This window comes from Colius striatus, chromosome 15 (genome assembly GCF_028858725.1).
Source record: "Colius striatus isolate bColStr4 chromosome 15, bColStr4.1.hap1, whole genome shotgun sequence".
Classification (NCBI taxonomy): domain Eukaryota; kingdom Metazoa; phylum Chordata; class Aves; order Coliiformes; family Coliidae; genus Colius; species Colius striatus.
Window position 1 is genome coordinate 5,040,520 of NC_084773.1, and position 19,855 is coordinate 5,060,374.

The 19,855-nt window shown below is 41.7% G+C and overlaps 1 protein-coding gene across 6 annotated transcripts in view; it reads right to left on the reverse strand.

Moving 5' to 3' along the window:
- The window catches only part of DOCK3 (dedicator of cytokinesis 3), a 199,864-nt gene that overhangs the window by 49,186 nt on the left and 130,823 nt on the right, over positions 1 to 19,855 (reverse strand). For all 6 annotated transcript variants that reach the window (XR_009819784.1, XM_062008169.1, XM_062008167.1 and 3 more), the window contains exons 16-26: positions 19,653 to 19,815; positions 19,067 to 19,173; positions 18,195 to 18,366; positions 17,427 to 17,524; positions 15,330 to 15,413; positions 14,883 to 14,983; positions 13,537 to 13,618; positions 9,033 to 9,203; positions 5,182 to 5,374; positions 2,522 to 2,649; positions 1,424 to 1,528 (exon numbers count right to left, since the gene is read on the reverse strand). Coding sequence is in view for 5 of the 6 variants with exons in the window: in XM_062008169.1 (XP_061864153.1) it covers positions 1,424 to 1,528; positions 2,522 to 2,649; positions 5,182 to 5,374; positions 9,033 to 9,203; positions 13,537 to 13,618; positions 14,883 to 14,983; positions 15,330 to 15,413; positions 17,427 to 17,524; positions 18,195 to 18,366; positions 19,067 to 19,173; positions 19,653 to 19,815 (1,404 nt within the window). In the remaining variant the exon portion in view is untranslated. The remainder of the gene's footprint in view (positions 1 to 1,423; positions 1,529 to 2,521; positions 2,650 to 5,181; positions 5,375 to 9,032; positions 9,204 to 13,536; positions 13,619 to 14,882; positions 14,984 to 15,329; positions 15,414 to 17,426; positions 17,525 to 18,194; positions 18,367 to 19,066; positions 19,174 to 19,652; positions 19,816 to 19,855) is intronic.

The following is a 19,855-nucleotide window of genomic DNA, read 5'->3' on the forward strand; positions in this document are numbered from 1 at the left end:
ATCTGAAAGCAAAGCACAGAGAAGTTAAGCAATCTGTCCAAGATAGAAGCAAGACAGTGCCAAGGACGTAGGGACTATGTCTTTTGACTGCCAGTCCCTTGCACAACACTATTTTTTTGCAACAATGAGCAATTAATTTGGAAAATACACAAACTACTTTCTCAGTTGTATCTAATAAGGTTCCACATATCACTGTGCTGTGAAATATAAATTCAGGAACAAATATAAGGGAATTTTATACTTTTTTTCTCTTTTTCCAATTGGCTCAAGCATCTACCCAGAAGCTTTGACACAAATTGTTCCAAGAAACTTTGCAGGGTTGAACTTCATTAGGAAAAAAGGTGTGCTCTTATGTGTGAGGTGGTGTGTGATAACAGCAAATCAAATGGCAAGGGTAAAAGGAAATGGAGTTGTCACTGGTCATTTGCAAGTTATTGCTTTTCTTGTTTTGTATCAAAGAATATGTTTGGAAACTACTAAATGCACTGTTCTTTATCAGGATCCTACCGTTTGTTACGTTATCTGAGCTAACACAGAAGGATACAGCCTTTTCTCTCGTGTGAGCACTGCACCTTAGCATCCATCTGCCTCCAACAATACCTCTGGGGTTTCAGTCATTTGATAAAAAAACAAGTCTAAAAGGGATGTTCTGAGCAGCAGCTTAACATCATACATTGTACAAAAGCTGCATTAGAGACTCTGGCAAGCAAAAATAGACTGAAAGAGCCTAGAACAGAAAAGCCCAACAAATTCAGAGGAGAAGAAAGCTGAACAGCAACATTCTACTCTTTTTGTCCTCTCCCATCACATGGCAAAGAAAAAGCTTCTTCCACTAGGCTTATTCTGGCAGTCTGGACAAAGTTCTGGCTTTTCACTCTCCTCCCACCAAGCTCACTTGGCTCAATCTGTTAATTTCTTTTGAAAAAAGCATGTTGTGTTTCATTTGCATGAGATAATCAGCAAACCTGGACAGAAGCTCTCCAGGCTGTGAAGTAAAGGGACTTCTCCACAGAGCATTATGGCATTCTCCGTCTGAGAAATCACAGCCTGATGCTCATACTGCCCTTGGGGATGCCTCTGGAGGAGTGCAGCCCTGGGCAGATACCCAGCTAACATGTGCCTCATGTTCCAAACAGTAACTCTCAATCACAGCTGCACAAACATGAAAACATGGGAATGCACAAAGGCTTCCTGAGCTCCACTGCTTCCCGCAGGCCTCGCTACTGCAGAGAGGAAGGAACGGGTTTGAGGCTTATTAAGGGAAAAAGGCAAAGCCCTGGGCATTCATGCAGCAGAGATGATAATGAGGTGCCAGTGGTGGTGAGGGACTGAACCAAAGGTTAGAGAAGCAGGAAATAGAAACTGATTGTTAGTTACTAACAGTGATTTCTGCTGTGCACTGCGGGCAACGCTGCCCTCTTACCGCCTCCTGAGACTGCGATTTACTCATGATTGTAAGCAGAGTTTGTAAGAGCACATCCAGGAGGCTCTCCACCATCATCTCAACCTCCTCCACGACATCTCCCTCCTACAGTAGGTGGTGAGCAAACAAGACAGTTAGAAACTGCAGAGAATGGAACTGGCAAAGACAATTCTGCTGAGTCAGCCATACCACAAACCCGTTTTGACAGAGTGCTCTGTAACAGAGGTTCAAAGAAGGACAATCAGATTCCTCACTGGCTCCAGATACTGTTGTGACACCAGCATCTATTTGTGTGTGTGTGTGTGTGTGTTACCTCGTCAGGCTCTGATGGAAACATTCAGGGTCACAGCCATAAAGGTAAATCTATAATCAAAGGTCTGCATATCTAGAACACAACGGGATCAAATAATGTTTAGGAACCTTTAGCAATGGCAGCATTATTTTAGCTTATTACCACAATACATTTCATCTCACTCCTTTCACACAAACCCATAACTTGTAACTGGAAATACACATTGGGATGAATTATATTTAGCATCATGAGCTTCCTCCTTTAGACTCAGCTGGGGAAACTTTACCACCTTCTGTTTCTGAGCATTGCTTGAAATGATCAAGTTACCACTTGAGATCAGGGTATTATGATCACCAAAGCCGTGTGTTTCAACTCAGCAGCAATTTCTACAAGTAAGTGTGGTTTCATTGATTGGACAATGTTAGAGTATTCTCTTAACATGAATCACAAAGCACTAGTTACTGCCTCTGGCAGAACTTCGAGTCCTAGAGCTGTGCAGAGCTTTTAAACTCCACTGGCATCGAAGCTTGGATGAAGAAAATTAAACAGTGTCGAACCTTGTACGTGCACATGTTTTTCCCCCTCCTAACAGCAAAAGCACTGTATAATCAGAATGCTCTGAGTCACACACACAAAAGCAGACCCTCATTTCAGATGTTCTGCTGACAAAAGTCTAGCGGAATTTTGTTTGTAAAAGGATCCTCAAAAAAAAGGTATTAAGCTATAAAAACCCCTCAGTCTTCACTTTACTGCATCAGTGGTAGAATTAAAACAACAATAAATTAAAAATTCAAGCATGAGATTACCAAAGAGCTGGTCTTGATTATGGAGAAGATACTACTGAGGATCCCAGAGCAGATAAGTAGCTCCTTCTGCTGTCGTAGGTGAAGGTGAATGTGGTGAAGAACTACAGGCAGCAGGATACGCCGGGACTCTGAAAGAAGGAACATCACGTCACAGCTCTTCCAAAACAGAACTCCATTTCAACCATCTCCATCTCAGCAGCCTTTTGGTATCCAAAGTGCCCTCCTGATACACAACATGCTTGTTTAATTGGTGCAGCTTTTTTGTACAGATCGTAGTACATCACACTTCTAAGGCTGTATCCAATGAATGAACAATGCCTCTTGTTCCCAAGATTCCTAAATCCAGTACACATGATGTTCTCAAAAGTGTCCTGCATCTGGGAAATAATGACCCCATGTACTGGTACAGGCTGGGGAATGAACTCTTAGAGAGTAGTGTAGGGGAAAGGGAGCTGGGGGTGCTGGTGGGCAGCAGGATGAGCAAGAGCCAGCATCGTGCCCTCATGGCCAACAAGGCCAATGGCATCCTGGAGTGGATTAGCAGGGCTGTGGGCAGTAGGTGGAGAGAGGTTCTGCTCTGCCCTTGTGAGACCACATCTGGAATAATGTGTCCAGTTCTGGACCTCTCAGTTCCAGAAGGACAGGGAGCTGCTGGAGAGAGTTCAGTGCAGGGCCACAGAGATGGAGTGGAGCATCTCCCTTGTGATGTAAGGCTGAGGGAGCTGGGGCTGTTCAGCTTGGAGGAGACTGAGGGGAGATCTCATTAATATTTAAAAATACATAAAGGGAGGGTGTCAGGAGGCTGGAGCCAGGCTGAGAACAGTGATGGCCAATGACAGGACAAGGGGCAATGGGGACAAGCTGGAACAGAAGAGGTTCCAAAGAAACACAAGGAAGAATTTCTCCCCTGTTGAGGTGAGGGAGCACTGGCAGGGGCTGCCCAGATGGGCTGTGGAGGCTCCTTCTCTGGAGACATTCCAAACCCAGCTGGACGAGTTCCTGTGTGACCTACTCTAGGTGGCCCTGCTCTGGCAGGGGGGTTGCACTGCATGAGCTTTGGAGGTCCCTTCCAGCCCTTGAGAGTCTGTGATTCTGTAACACTGACCCAGCTTGGAAGCAGCAGGTGTGAACTGATACATCCTAACATCGACTTCTTTTGTGCAAACCCTTCTTCACTTCATATTGCTTTCCAGCTCCGTTGTCACAGTTAACAGAGCTTCTCCAATATATGCCTCTGGGAAATCAGCTAATTCCTCTCTTTTAGCTGGCTTACAAACTTTAATCTTACCAAAGAAGGGAGAGCAGATAAAAGCCGCAGAAAACAGTAACCAATACAGGAAAAAACTCCAAAGAGACAGAGTCTCCAAAGAGAAAGGTGTCAAGATGTCATCAAACAGACTGATAGGAGACAGAAAAGGAAACAAGTCATCCCCTTGTGGGAGGCAAGAAAAAGAGAATGTATCTTTCCTTAATTGCAGGACCTGAAGGGTAGGTAGGGTGGGCAGGCAAAAGGTAACTTTGGAAATGAGACTCATCTTCACAGGGACAGATAGGAGGCAGGAGAGATTGCTGACCTGGGAGTACCAGGTTGTGCTTCCATGGGAAGGAGGAGGATAGGGGTCTACCACTATACGGGGTGGAAAGTGTGGCCCTGCAACACTGGAGCTGCCTGTCTGGCTTCTGACACTGCAGTGAGAGGTTGGGGATACTATGCAGCAGCCGAAAGCACCAAGCTGCCAGTGTCATTGTGAAGGAGAAAAGAAGGTTAATGGGAAGGAATAAGCCCTGAGCCCCATGGGCAGAGTCACATCTGGCTTTGCTGAGAAGACAGAAGAAGAGGTTTTTGTCCATGAACTGGCACCCACAAAGACAAGTATTTTTATTGATAGGTTCAAATCACTATATTCGGATAAAATTCACTGCCTATCTCACAGTCACCTTTGGACTCATCTACTCCTATTTTTTGAAATGAATGTCAAATGTAAGAAAAAAAAGTGTTTAGAAACAATTACAATGGATGGTTTAAACATGACTCTCTATTGGTATCATTCTCACCTTGCACTGAGTAGAACAACTTGAGTGGGCTAACTTGAGATCCTCACTACAGGGAAGATAAGATCCATGGTGCTTTTATCTTCCACTATTACCTTCACAACTTCTTTCATTCAGACTTGGATGTATGAAATAAACTCACAATCTTTAACCTTCCTTCATTCAATTAAATCTGAAAGAATTACTAGTACATTGAGCTAAAGAAACATTGAGGTTGTAATATAAGATGAAATATACTTCAAAATAAAGTGGTGGGTTTCCCCACACAACTTTACCTCCCTGTTTCTCTTTCTCAGACACTAAGCTTGCTGGAAAGGAGATTTTCTTCCTATCCATGACAATAACAGAAGAGCAATACAAACCAGCAGGTGAGATCTGCCAGTTTTAATAACTGATTTGTTAACATAGGTATTTTTATGAACCTCTAGTAATGACTTTATGCATGATGGGTTTATAAACATTTTCTACCATAGGGAAGCATACAAAATAACCAATAACTACCAAGATTATTGGCATTCAGTGATGAGTTGTTTGCAAAGCAACTGCAAAATAATGTGTTACTACCTCTAGCTGATGGCAAGGCAGAGCCTCAAGTACTGGGGTCTTACCTGAGAAAGAGAAGAGGCGGCTGTCAACAGTGCGTGCAATAGACTGCAGCTTCACCACATCCATGGACTGCCCAATGTGCACTGTGCTGGGCATGCTGCCCAGCGTGCCCCTCACGAACTCTGCCACCTCCTGCACAGTGAACATCTGCAACAGCTCATCGAAGATAGCGGGGAAGGAGTTCAGCAAAGCAGCCTGACAAAAGTAAAGGAAGAAACTGACAATCTGGAACTCAGGAACGGCAGCTACGTGCAGTGAAACAGCAACAACAGGAAAAGTGAATTAAGGGTCTGCAAAAAGCTGCTGAACAGTGCATGTGGCTGGTGTTTGTGCTTTGCAAGACCTCAAGTTGTTAGTGAACAAATCACAGGTAGTATATGAAATCAAGTGCAGTTGCAGTACTGAGGCTTACGATAAGCTGAGCACGTACACACTGTAGAGCTTCAAAAGGCTGTTTTTCAGGACACAGCTTAGAAAACAGAAAAATAATGAGGTACTAGAGAACAGAAAATACTCCTTTCTTGTTGATACAAAACTTGCTTCTGACTGGAGAGTTCTACATCAATAATCTGTACTGAGCAGCTACATAATACAGTTAAAACTCTTGAGAAAATAGTGAAGATCATGCTGACAGACCCTTAACCATAGCAGCACTGGCATGTGGCATTACAGTGTCTCTGCACAGGGGTGAGGTGCCATTTCACATGGAAGAGGTATCAGTCATGCAAGTAAGTGTGCAAGTGATTGCGTTCTTGCAATGATGGATATTTCCAGTACACTGGAGCTATCCTTGGAGGTGTTTCTTAAAGTGCACAAACAATACCAGCACAACAGCTACAACAGTGACAGAAACAAACTCTTCATCTATTTCACACTTTAATTTCTTCATCACAGTAGCTAAGTCCATGCCTTGCCCTATCCTCAGGTTCCAGACTTGGTGTCACACCCAGTGACTGCCACACACTTGTAACGCTTCAAAATTCTTCCCTTTCTTCCTCTACATCCTACTCAAGGTCCACATCTGCTTCCTTCATTATAACTACCTGAGTTCCCAGATGGTTGCCTTCTTATTTACTTACCACACTGTGGTAAGTAAGTAAGTGTGGTAAGATCACCACACTGTGGTTTGGATTCAGGGGCCTTATTCCCACTCACCCCCTTGCAGCCCCCTCCCATGCTGCCCTTCTTGCCCTTCCCACCTCCCAAGGCCCCTGCACACGTCACACTCTCTTCCTGCAGAAGTTCACATTTACTAAACTCCCTTGCAGATTTCTCTTCAGCTTTGCCCTTCTAGAATCTCATCACCTATCAGCATCTCTGTCAATTCTGCAGGTTCTCCTTTTCCTCACAGATTTTCTTCAGTTATCTCACTGCACAGACATTTCGGTACCTCTCCCGTGCTGGCTGTAACACTTGGCATGCCTCTCCTCATCCCATGTAATACATTTTCCTTCTCTGCCAAGTCTTTTCTCAAAGTATCTTTCCCTTCAAACAGCACTGATATGTATTTAACAGTCTTTGAGCACAGTATAAGTTATTTTTACAGCTTACACTGTAGAGCCCATTAAATTATTCTGAATATAAATTTACCTCTTTCTTCTTCGTGCTCGTTATCTCTCTCAACATCTTGTCTTGTTACAATCAATTGAGATTACACAAAACCCCACATAGCCTCCTGGGTGTTGTCACCTATTTGTTGCTACATAAATACAACGTACTAACAAAATAAACAAATAGGAATGATTGAAACAGCTCGTGGTACTCTTGGAAGGCTGCAACAGCTGCAAATCCAGTCAGCATCTTTATCTTTGGGATAACACAAGTGACATTACAATATTGGCCCAACAAACCCTGACAGGAGTCTTCCTAAGCTTCTGATCATTACTATAAAGCAGAAGGATTTCTGTGGTGATGTAGGATATCCAGGAGGAATTTAAGGATATGTATGGGATCTCTTCAGGAAACTTTGGAGCTGCCTTGAGGAACAGCTACAACGTTTCACCAGTTCTTTCAAGGGCCCTTTTTGTACAATACCTTAAAATATGTTGAATCATTACTCATGTCAACCTAATTGTCTAGAAGGAAGGACATAATCAGTTTTAAGGTCATTGCTGGAAAGAACTATATTGAGATCTGTCTAATAGCCTGGATAAGAGGCCAAGTGTGAAGAAAATGATGTTTGCTAAGGCCTCAAGCACTTCTGTAGATATTTAACAGTTGTCCAGATTTCCAGAACTAGTACATAATCTCCTTGACTCTCCTGAACAGTTTGATATATACAATCAGCGCTGTCTTTTCAGTGTGTGGATGCCATAAACCCTTCCATTAATTACTGAAACAAACCCCATTTCCTTTCCACGTACCAACCACTTAAACATTGAATTCCAGTTTATATGCAGGAAAAAGAAGGTTTGGGTTCAGGGGGAAAAAGGATTAAATGGGAACATCCATGATGAAATGCTTGTGCAGTTCTGGGGATCATTACTTACAGAATTAAATGACGGCCTTGAAGTACCACCACATTTTTGTGGGGCACATGTCCCAGCTCCGCTCGCCTGCCCTCCAGGCTGAGAGGTCTATGGGGCAATTGGGATCAAGGGGCAACATAGTGGCAAGGGGGAAACAAAAAGTAAACTTTTCAAAGCTTAAACAAGGACAGGCTTGACAAATTACAAAAAGTTCAAAATAAGAAATACCATTGTCAGAGAAAGAAAAGAAAAATCAAACCAGAGACAGAGAAAAAGGGAAAATAACCCCATCCTCAAACCTGGTTTCCTCTGTGCTTGAGATCAACACAGCTGGAAAACAAAGAGCTCTAGACAGCCTGTATTCATAAGATGCTGTTTCCATTCACTGTCACTTTGCCTGCAGAATTCTATGCACTGACTTCTCGTGTTCCTGCCTCATCTTATTATACCCACTAATGGGTGATTAAATAAAAGATTAGAGCAGCTGTTCGCAAAATCTTTCAGAGCAGCTTCTTATGAAAGAGATCACATTGCTGGCAGCTCTCTAACCAGTGGAGTCACTCTGTTGTGTTGAAACAATTACTGTGCCAAACTACAGGAGGTGTTCAAAACATCTGTAAACAGTAAATTAGAGATTACAAATCATCTTTCCATTATCAGGAAGTCCTAGATGGTCCATTTTGACACTCTCCAAGCTGACGCACACACAACATGTTTGACATTACTATTTAAAACTTTTAAACACAAAAGTATGTGATTTAGTACAACGGTCTTTAAAACAGGAAAAAAATCCCAACTTGGCAGCATCCTCACTCACTTTGAGTAGTATCTTAAGCTTGCATGAAGTCTTCCCGAAGTCATCTGGGCCACATTCAAAATCATGCATTAAATGTGAGCTGGGTATCACAGACAGTATGCTCGTGATCAGGCTGCATCTGAGCCTGACCATCACTTCAGAGTGTGCTGGAGTTGTTAACCTGACTGTGAGTGCATCAACTGAACTACTATACTGTGATGTTGCTGTGACCCTAAGTGCTGGCTTGAGCTATACAGTTAAGGATTAATATTTCTTGAGGCCAATTGTAAGACACATGAATGAGAGACTTGAAAATGCACTTTACTTTTATGAAAAGCAGAACTTGTACTCTTATGTGACAAGACATTTTGCTCTTGAGATCCCCCAGTTCAGCTCACCTCTATCTGTGGGGGGTGTAAAGCTACTGTCCCAGTAACATTAATTGGCTGTGTTGTCTAGCAGATTAGAGGTAGAGGGGGAAAACTCCACTAACCTGCATTTAATCATCACCTGCCCATATCATATATATGACTTGCATGGAAAACAGCTGCCTTTTGGTTTGCCAGTGGAAGTGCAGAAAATAACGAACCTGTGTGAAGATGAGAGTCTCAGAGCTCCTGCTGTCCAAGCTGAGCACAAATCTGATGGACTGGAAAAGTTCTTGGATGCTGGAGCGGAACTGTTCCTCCTCCATTCCACAAGTAGCTCTGGAGTAAAGGATCCGAGATTGGACAATGAACTTGAAAAGATATTCCAAGGCCTTAAGGAGCAGGAGAGGAAGGAGATTAAGATAGAGAAAAAGAAAGAAAGAAAAATAAAGGAACTTTAAAGAGAACCAGAAAAGATTCCAGGTGCATAATAAATAAATCCTTCAGCTTTAGAAAGGAAAATGAAAAACAGGTTTTGTAAGTTATACAACTCAGTCAAGAGAGAGCTACTCATAGGCAAGCACCCACTCTCAAACAATAACCTTTGTTACCAGCATGTCCCACTAACAAAATAAGTATGCACTTAAACCAAATAGACAAATCCAAGTTACAGAACTTGAGGAAAATCTTGGTGAAGAAAAAAGACTTTTGGATTTCTCATGACTTGGCACAATGACTGTAAATGCCTCAAGTTATTCGCCTGTTTCCATCCAAATCTTACCTTTAATTACCCGAGTTAGCTAATCTAGATTAAGGTAAGTGGACTGTCAGTGGAACAGAAGAAGGGTTACCTGGAAAAAGGAGAATCTACTTTTCAAGAGGAACACAACAGCAAGGTTCATCTTTATTTCTGGCACCCACACGCACAAACAGAAATAAATGCAGATGCAGAAACAGAATACAAGAGCAGCATGTGAAGCCCTGTGGCAGCCTGTAGCAGCAGCAAGCAGCAGGACTGTGGTGAGTAGCTTTTTATCTTGAGCTGTGATAATTTAAAGAGTCCTTTGTCATCACATGTGAAGCTTGGAGAGCACCCAGCAGAAGGAGGGTGACCTGCCCAGGAGACGACATTCAACACTGTCACACGACGTGTGATAGATGCTGCAGCTCTGACTGGCAAATTGGGTCTTTCTGTAGCAGAATGATAATCTGCTCTATGACATGCCCAGATTAAGCCTGAATTTGGAACCTAAACATTTCTAATTAAAATTTTGTAAAGGGCTCCATTTCTGTGGCTGACATTTAGATTTCACTCCTCCTGTTAGTGTTTAACAGAGATACACCATTAACGTGGGATTAAGGGAAGCTGTGATCAACAATTTGATGACATCCTCAAAACTCAGCACAGGAAACAGGCTGGAGCTTCAATCATAATAATCTGTACAGAAATATTAGTAATACTCCACTGTATTCCCTGGAAAGTATCCTCACCTTGCTTAACTGTGTGGAAACTGAAAGTTAATTCAAATACAGACTTGTCCTCATCAGATATTTCTGCATCCCTAAAATGTCTTCATAGAACCTCCACGCTGTGTGCATCAATATCCAACATGATGTTGTAAGCTTTAGAACGCTACAGCTTTAAGGGCAGAGAATGGGAATGTGAAATTCCTCATAAAGCTACCACAGATTTCAAAGTGCCACTGGTACTTACCAATCTCTTTTTTTTTCCAGGAATGATGGCAGCTTTGATAACTTAGCAGTACATCACTTATACTCCTGTACTAAAACATCTCCCAGTGAAGCTTCCTTACACCAAAGAACTTCTTCAGGAAATAACACTTTGTATTTCTGGACAGTTTCCAGACAAGGGTCACTTGGTTCACATGAGCTGGCTCTTTCAAATTACCATTTCTGCTGCTAACACCAAATACAGCAAGTCAAGTGCTCCAACAAGCTGTTTTATAGGTTTAGTACAGATCATCACAATTCTAAGCTGAAAGCTTGTAACTTCAATGTGAAGATTATGTTTTGCAATGAATCAGAGGATTTCTGTATGAAATTCTGTAACCCTGTGTTCAAAGTAAGATGGCAAACTCTCAGACACCCCAGATCCTCAGCACAGACAACCTCAACTGTTGCCTAGAACGAACCCCCAAAAGCAGTTAACTGAAGAGCTCCGTGTGTTTGCAGACACAGGGCTGAGATGGTAAAAACACAAACCAAGTCTGGTCAGCACATATCAGCACTTGAACTAACACTGACTCTTGCTGCTTATAAAAATCACAGATATGATGCATGTATGTGCTTAAAGACACATCAGTGCACTGAAATAAAATCCAAGCCTTCTGTAATGTTTGGCATGATGTAAAAAGTCAGTATCCAATTAAGGGAAGTTTCTTGGGTCTGTCTGCATGTTCTCAGAACAGGTGAGCACACACTATTCCCCTGTGACCAGCAACCTAAAGACTCGTGGTATATCACATGCAAAACTTACATGGACAAACAGCATCACAACCTTATTTCCTCTCCAACAATCCCTAGAAAGAAAAGGAGTAAGAAATGTGCACACAGATAAGGCACCTCAAAGAACCTCCACTGACCAATGAGTAACCTTCCTTTTTCCTTCAAGTGACTGCCCATATGCATGTTCTCTCTGTCAACACAGGAACAGCTCCCACACATTATCTGGTGGATGGCTGCAAAGTCCCAGGAGAATTAAACCCATAAGACCACTATGTCAAAAGCAGTATCAGCTAGAAGCCTCTATGATAACACAGGTGAAAAGTGGATACATTTCTGTGGTTATTCTGGAGGTCTAATGGATAAAGTTATGCTTCAGAGACACTAGTGTCACCTGAGCCCTCAGGAATTACGCTCAGACAACACTTGATGGTGTTGCTGTAGCACATTCTTAAGTCCAGTGGACAGTTTTGGAGACAGTACAGCTGCATATATGGACTGATCTGCTGTAGAGGTGAAGAGGCTGTTTAACTCAAACAACAGGCAAACTATAATGTTCAGACTCTGAGCAGAATCACCAATCTTGTCTAGAGCTACTTTAAGAAAAAGCTCAGATTAACTTCCTAACTCAAGAAACCCAAAGATTACTGTAGGAAAGAACGTGGAGTATGCAGAATGGACAACCTCACACTAAGCAGAGTGTACGTACAGAGGATAAGCTCTGAAGGGCTGAATCTCTTTCTCTGTCCTACATAAAGTGAACAAAAGCCATTTTCAGTAGTCTCTGGATATCCACTTTATTAGCCAGGAGCAGTTAGCAAAATTCTTCCTGTCAATGTGTTACAGTTTTAAGGAAAAAGTGAAAAGGTTTAAGTGAAGGTGCCAATCTGAGTGTTTTGATAGCAGATAAAAGACTTAGAGCAAAGTTTATGGCATCAGCAATAAAAGAAGGAGCAAGTCTCACAAACAGGCTGACCAGTGCTGAACAATTAATATTACATCAGCGAGATTGTAGAAAATGTAAGTCACCAAATAAGGGAATTATTTCTGAATAAGCAGAATCTGTAGTGGAAAAGTATTCTAAAGAAGATGTTTCCAAGTATGTAAATATCTACAAAAGACATTAAAGATGGGCCTAATGCCCTTGTAAGTATCAAGATAAGACCTTAAGAAGAGATTTTGAAAGGCAGTTGATGGTGATGCTGTACCACTCTCATGGAAGAGGGATGCTCAAAAAATGAAAAGTATTTCCTCAAAAACACTGACTAAACTAGACCCAAGGAGGCAAGACAAGATACAAAACTATCACAAGAAGGAAGAAAAAGCCACAGTCAAGTCTGAAGTGTATGACAAACCACAAGCATAAACACGTTTACAAGGAACAACCTCTGACTTCCCAAATGGTTGCCAGAAACTAAAAGGGTCGTGTATTTATGTGTGTGTGTGCACTTCACCAGTGAGACACTTATTTGTACTGACAAGAAAAGGTGAAAAAGAAATGCTCATCCCTGTCACTGCTACAAGTTCTGAAATAGTCATGACTCAAATGTTTGACCATAAGTCTGCTCAGTTGAAGAAGGACATGCACTCAAAGGAAAAACATCATCTTGCCAGATTTGGCACCTTGTATTTAGTTCCTTGACACACTATCTGTTTTATAATTACACATGGTAAAACCAACACTTTACTCTCTGATTTCTCAGTAGTAGCAGCACAAATATTCCCTTTGTCTCACAGTCTGTTATACATCTGTGCCTTTCTGCAACACCCCACTCTCACCATGGAACTGGGATTCAGGCCCCGTGCAATGACAGTTATTAGAATTTCCATCCCATTGAAGGCTCATTTACCTGCTCCTTAAAATACTCCAGAACTGGTACAAGGAAGCTGTACCACAGCAAGAAAGGAGAAGTACATCTTAATTCCACAGTACCTGTGCCTAGTACACTTAAAATAACTGCTTCCTGCAGTGCAAGGCATGTGGACAGACCACATACATAAATGGCCAGTGCACACACACTCCCACTTGAGCTTCCCATAGGGCTTCAAAAGGACTTATAGAGACATAATTACTCCCTTTGTTTTTCTGCACAGGAGAGGCTCTGCTTAAAACTAAACATTTTGACAAACTATTGAAAAAAGGAATCAACAGTTAAAGAGATAAGTCAGTGCCAGGTTCCCCTTGATTTTACTGACAGCTTCCCCAGCCCTCTGGTAGCCATAGATGGAAGAGCCAGACAAATGCTTCTCTGCAACACGTACCCTCATTGCCTCCTGGATGTGGTCCTGGCGCACGAGCTCAGCTGAACGGTCCATGTACCACTTCAAACAGCGGATCAGTTCCCTGAGGTAACAAACAGGGAAAGGAAGAGGAACTTGCAGTGCTATTTTAAAATCAGTTAGGCAGCAAACACTTTGGGTTTAGAGAGAACCAGTCCCATTTCCCTCCCTTTCAGTGGTCAGCTGTAGCTGTCCCAGCCACTGAGGTCACATCATATCTATGTTTATTTAAGTTTCAAAACCAGAAAGTATTTTCTTCACTGTTATTGACTTGTACTGTGAGGAACACTAAGAGAACATCAAAAAGATGTTCTTAAAGAGAGAGCTCTGACAAAGACATGCAATATAGTACTAAGACCAAAACACACTATTTTTTTTCCCCAAGAAATTCCAGCTCCTCCTCAAAGTTTTTACAAGCTAAGACCACAAAGACAATACATATGTCTATTTATCTAAGTACCAAATAGCACTTGGACTAACTTTTAAAGAGTTGTATTAAAAACCATGTTTTGTTTCAGACATTGGACTACGAAAAATCATTTGTTTTCCCTGAAAGAGGTAACAAAGCACATTTTTTACCCTCTGAACACAACTATGCCTTTGAGCATTGTAGAGTTTCTACAGTTTTTACCTGCAGTTGAAAGAGTATTTTTTAATTTTAATTTAATTACACTAAAATGTGAATGGCTTGAAACAATCAAAACCAATTATAAGCTGGTTTTAATAGTTTCTTAAGGCCAAAGACAGAATATGCTCAAGCATACAAAAGAAATGGTCTAGAAGAAAGGAAAACCAACATCTTGAATGATAACTGTTACTGTCTTATCATCTGATGCAAAGCTCAAAAATACTAGAAAATAAATGTCAGTGAAAACCTACTGAAATGATACATGTCCTGTAACCAAACAGAACATCATCTTATGTGAATACTTGTCTGCTTTAGAAGAGGAAATGACAAATAACTCTCTAAGCTCTCACACATGCCTATATCCCAACATCCTAAAAGAATGAATGTGTATGCTCTTGGTAGCTCATCAGTACAGACTGGTAAATGAGTTGTTGCTGAGTGACAGGGCCTCTTCCATTGAAGGAAAAGAAAGAAAGGAAGATTTGCCAGGTCAGAAGGGCAAGAAAAATTCCAGAGTCTGCTCATTTTTAGCCACAGGTGACAATGAACAGCTTTATTGCTGTATCTACAGAGAAAGCTTTCACCTGAGTAGTTCTAGTTCTGAAAACTGCTGCTAACATGAAGGTTATGATTCTGATGGTGACATGGTTCCAAAACTTGCTAATCTCATCTCTTGAAGTGACAGATAAACAAAACCTACTTGTAAGCCAGTGCTCCTGCAAAGTGCTTCTGAATGTACGTGTCCATCACCGGGCGAAAATGGAAATACTTGCTGTCACGCAGCAGATTTATGATGAACACCTGTGGGAGATGAAACAGTGAACCCATACTAAAGGAAACTGCACGTTGTGCTGAGGTTCCTATGAACAAATTACAAAAGCTGAGGAACAATGAATAGTCTTTAACCAATCAGTAGCTGTGTTATTAGGTGTTACTGTGTGCTTCTCCCAAGAGACAGCACACGTTGCAGCCCTTGGATTTGTTGAGGCTCTCCTGCCCTCCTCACCCAAGACTAACACAGAAAACAGAAGGTTCATCCAGCAGAGTATTTCATGTTTCATGGAAGTAAAACACTAGCAACAGAATAACAAGGAAGTGAAAACTCACTGACCACGTGCTAAAGAGAAGTCACAATTCAGCAGCTTACCAAAGACTGAAAGACCAGCAGACCGTATTTTTCTGTGTTGTCATCCAAAACTACAAACAACGTGTCGAGAATATCTTGTAGGAACTGAAATGACAGGAAAAAACAAAGAATTTCAAATTTAGCATTTAATTAAATAATGCTTTAGTTATTTCACTTGCCAAGGACAAACCACTTCAGGTTCACCCATATGATGTGATGCACTTCCACTTGTTTTTACTAAGAATTTTTCCCTTTGCAAGGAATGTGTCTAAATAAAAATGACAGAAAAACAACCAACAAGAAACATGTGCTACATGTCTGATTTGTTAACGTTAACTGAGTGTTCCTTTCACTGTGGCCTAAAGGTGCTGTCTAACCACAGCAGCAAGACAACTTACTTTCATTCTCATATCATGAGAGTGTACCTGATACTGTTCATTGTTAAATTTAAGACCTGGAAGCATATTAACTGGTGCTCTAAACTATGTTTTATACTGAAAATTTTTGTTACATGACAGAAAGTGAAGCTTTTATAACAAGCATTAATTGGGTCAGGTTACATACTGCCAGCTTACCGAATACTGACAATTCAGTGGTTTTCTTTCCTGAAAGCACAGTCCTCAGAAAGGATGATTGTGAAGAAGAATGCTGACTATCAGGCCAACTGCACATTCCCTCATGATTTTTTTAATCTATTCTAATTAAATTTCTGATGTGGAAAACAAGAAACAATTTATGGAGTCCCTGAAAGCATAAAAATTCTTTCTTTCTGAATTACTGCACTCTGTTCTTCATATCCCAATACCAAATGTTGGCTGATTTAGGGAGGTAATCAATTACTTCTCCCCTTGAAATAATTTACCCATACCTTTTTACGCTTTCCTCTATAAAAACCAGATACTTCTATTGCCCTGTAAAGAAAGCATTCTTGAAGAATTCCAATACAAACAGGGTACTGTCCTCTTCTGTTACTGTTAAGATGTTAACATGAATATTCATACTCAAGATATGGCAACACTCAAATGAGTTAGACTGAAGTGAGACCATGAACTACTAATTCAGTGATAGGATTTCTCTGGTTTCTCTTCTTTGGTGGTTGCTGTTAGAAATGATCTCCCTTTACTTCTAGATTTACAGAGATAAATTCTAGAGAGAGTTCTCAGCACAGCTAAAATTATCAGAGGGACATCTATTAGACACTTTTTTTTGCTGAGACCACAAGTACTGAAACACATTTTAAAGTTCCTTTGACCTAAGAAAGTTCAGGCCACAGAAAAGACTGGTATGTAGAGCAACAGTGGTTGAAATCATAATGAAAGTATCAGATCACTGACAGGGCAGACACTCCTAAGAGCAAATGATGCTCTGGGCAACAGCTCCCCTTCACAGTGCTGAGACAGGAAAGTGGCTTCGCAGGATGGTTCACTGGCCATTGAGCAAAATTCAAGGTTTCACACTTCCTTCTCCTCTACACTGGCACAGGCTGCCCAGAATGGGTGTAGAGTCTCCTTCTTTGCAGGTCTTCAAGACCTGTCTGGACATGCTCCTATGCGACCTGATCTAGGTGGACCTGCTTCTGCAGGGGGTTGGACTGGATGATCTGTAAAGGTCCCTTCCAACCCCCACCATTCTGTGATTCTACACAGACATTTGGAGTATATTTGCAAAATAGAAACACACATCAACTCTACCAGCTGTTTGAAAGTGCTAAGTTTTCTGAGTCAGTTCTGTTTTCTTCACTCTAGGAATGACCAATCACACTTAAAATGTCCTTTAGAACTACTATTGGAAGAGAGAAGTTCACACCACTGCCAGTAGCTATGCCTACATCAGCAAGCAGCGGGGCTCACAGGAGCGAGCCTGCAGCGTGGAACAAGTGGTGCTGAGGACCTGATACTGCAGCACATGTGGGTGAGGGAATTTTACTAAGGATTAGCTCTGTTTCGATCCAAAAGACTATCCATTAATTTTTGGAGTGTGTCTCCCTGTTTCTGTGTCAAAATAAAATCCCAACTGATAACACTCATGAGAATCCACGGAGCGAATCAGAAGCGCATTGAAGGTCTGAATTCATATGCTACCACAGGTCCATCCAAAGGCTGTCACTTCATGGAGTACCTTAACAATCTCCTCGCCGCTGACATGTCTCAGTCTTCCCAGAATATCCATCACACGATCTGGGTAAGCTTTCCATTTCAGTAGAGCAAGCAAATCCACTGTGGAACAGTGAGAGAAAGAGCTAGAATTCATTTGCAGAGGGAAGGACGGCAACCCCAGACCCACCAGAGATTCACTACATCACACTTCTGCTCTTGTTGCAGCTCACAATTCTTGGGAAAAGAAAATAAGTAAAGGAAAACAAGATGGCAAATATGGAGTAAGGCCAATACTACAAACAAAGAAATGAATGGAGGACTGGCCAAGTGCTTTTTAGAGTCAAGGCTACATTTTTTCCTGTGTGACTTGACAATGCACTGTGGACAACACACTTTTGTCTTTCCAGGCTTCAGGGATATTGCCATCACAATTTTTTCTCTACTTAATAATTCTGTAAAAGCCAAACAAAACAAACTTGGGATTGTGTAGAACTGCTAACATTGACTTTTTTTGTTCTTCAATCATTTAATGAAAATTACCTTTGCTTTAACTGTTACCCTCTTTGCACTTACAGTAATGTCTAATTTCTCTGCCAATAGCCTTATTTCCTCAATATCAAGTGGTTTCTGCCCACTTCAGTAGTGTTAGTTAATAAGAAAAGCATACATGTACTGAAATTACAACAGAGGAGTATTTCAGTAAAATGGAGAGTGCACGAGCATACCCACTTTGTCTCTCCCTTTCATAATCCCTGTTGCCTTGGGCAATTTGGAAGGATCAGTTACTTACCGTTCTGGGTGAGCTTGGTAGAAGAAAGCTGTGTAGAGACTGAGAAGGTCTCTTTAGTGCTGCGCTGGAAAATGAGGCTGGAAGGGATGTTGGGGCAGCCATTGTAGTCCTCTTTGCAGCACGGCAGCCCCAGGTACAGCGCGTGATTGTTAAAGGTGCTGTTCTCATCACACTGCAGGGACAGGACAAGAAATAGAAGTGTACCCTCTCTACCTCATTCTACATACTCACACCCTGACAGCAGATCTCTGGTGGTACTTTCATTTGATCTTTTTGATCACAAACACCCTCCTAGGCAACAGCTGTGCTTACTCTGGGGTCTGTACACACACAAAACAGACCAGCTCTAGAAAGCATGTCTCCTAACCACTGACTCTCTAGGACTTAGTAGGATCTCCCAATTGCATGACATAGTGCTGCTGTCTGAAAATCATAATGAAGAAATAAAACAAAATAAATCAGTGGGAAGGGAAAAAACCCCAAAAGACCTCCCCAAAGCCCTTGCCACAGAGTTGCCAAGCTGTAGCATTGTAATATGATGCATTTGAAGTACAGCACAACAGTATAGTCATGCTACAGGCTGGTAAAGCTGCTGAGTGCCCATCAATAATAGTATATTTTAATTCAGAATGGATAGGATTAACAGAAGAGAAATCACCATTATCTGAAGGGAAAAGGCAAACTGTAACCAGAAGAGAGGGCTGGATTCACACTTAGCCACGGGACTTGAATTTATAACATCTTGCAAGTGCTACTTATCTGTTACTCTCATGATTTTAATGGGGGAGGGGAAAAGAGAATGTAATGACTGTTACTTATTTAAACTGAAAGGCAAGTGAGTAGGAGAAAAGTCTGCAGAGAAGAACTGGTACCTTATAAACATAAAGCTCGTGGATATCATCTGACAAGGTAGTGCCATCATCTCGCATCAGTGGAGTAAATGCAAAACCAAAGAGCTTCTTCTCTCCCTTGTCTTTAGCTACAGCAAGAGATAGAAACAAGGGATTACATTTGTACATATTCTGTCTGTCCATGTATACCACAAGGTTATTCACTGACATCTCTGAATGCTCAACAAAAAGCATGCAAGGAACGTAAGGAACAACACAAAATCCAACGTCTAGTTCTATGCAAATGATCAAAAAGCCTTGAAACAAACACAAACATGCTCAAGATAGTAAAATACAAAATACACATGCTGTAAAGAAAACATTCTACAGGCAAAGAACAGCAGGAGAGAACAACTCCAAAACATTTTGCCCTGTGCTGGTTGTTGACAACCTTTTTAATGTGCTGCTTAATAAACGTTGGAACTGGCTAATTAGCAGCGCACCTTCCCTGTGTTTTAGGTTGGCACTCCCTTCTGCTTCCCACCCAGTACAGCCTCAACCAAATATAAACTGACAATGGAAACAGCTCAGGTTTGTTAGATTTCTCGTGGTTATGTTTTGCACTCACTGGAGCAATGTCTGAACTCAAAGCGGAGGTGAGACCCACGGAACCTGTCTATAGGGATGGGCAACTTGATGATTTCCCCCCATCGAGGGCTGTTATTGTGGTAAAGGACAAAAGAGTGGTAGGCACTCCTGCTTGGCTCTCCTGAGCCCAGGCTGATGCAGTCCTGGAACAGAAGAAAACAATTGAAGATTAAAAGACATCGC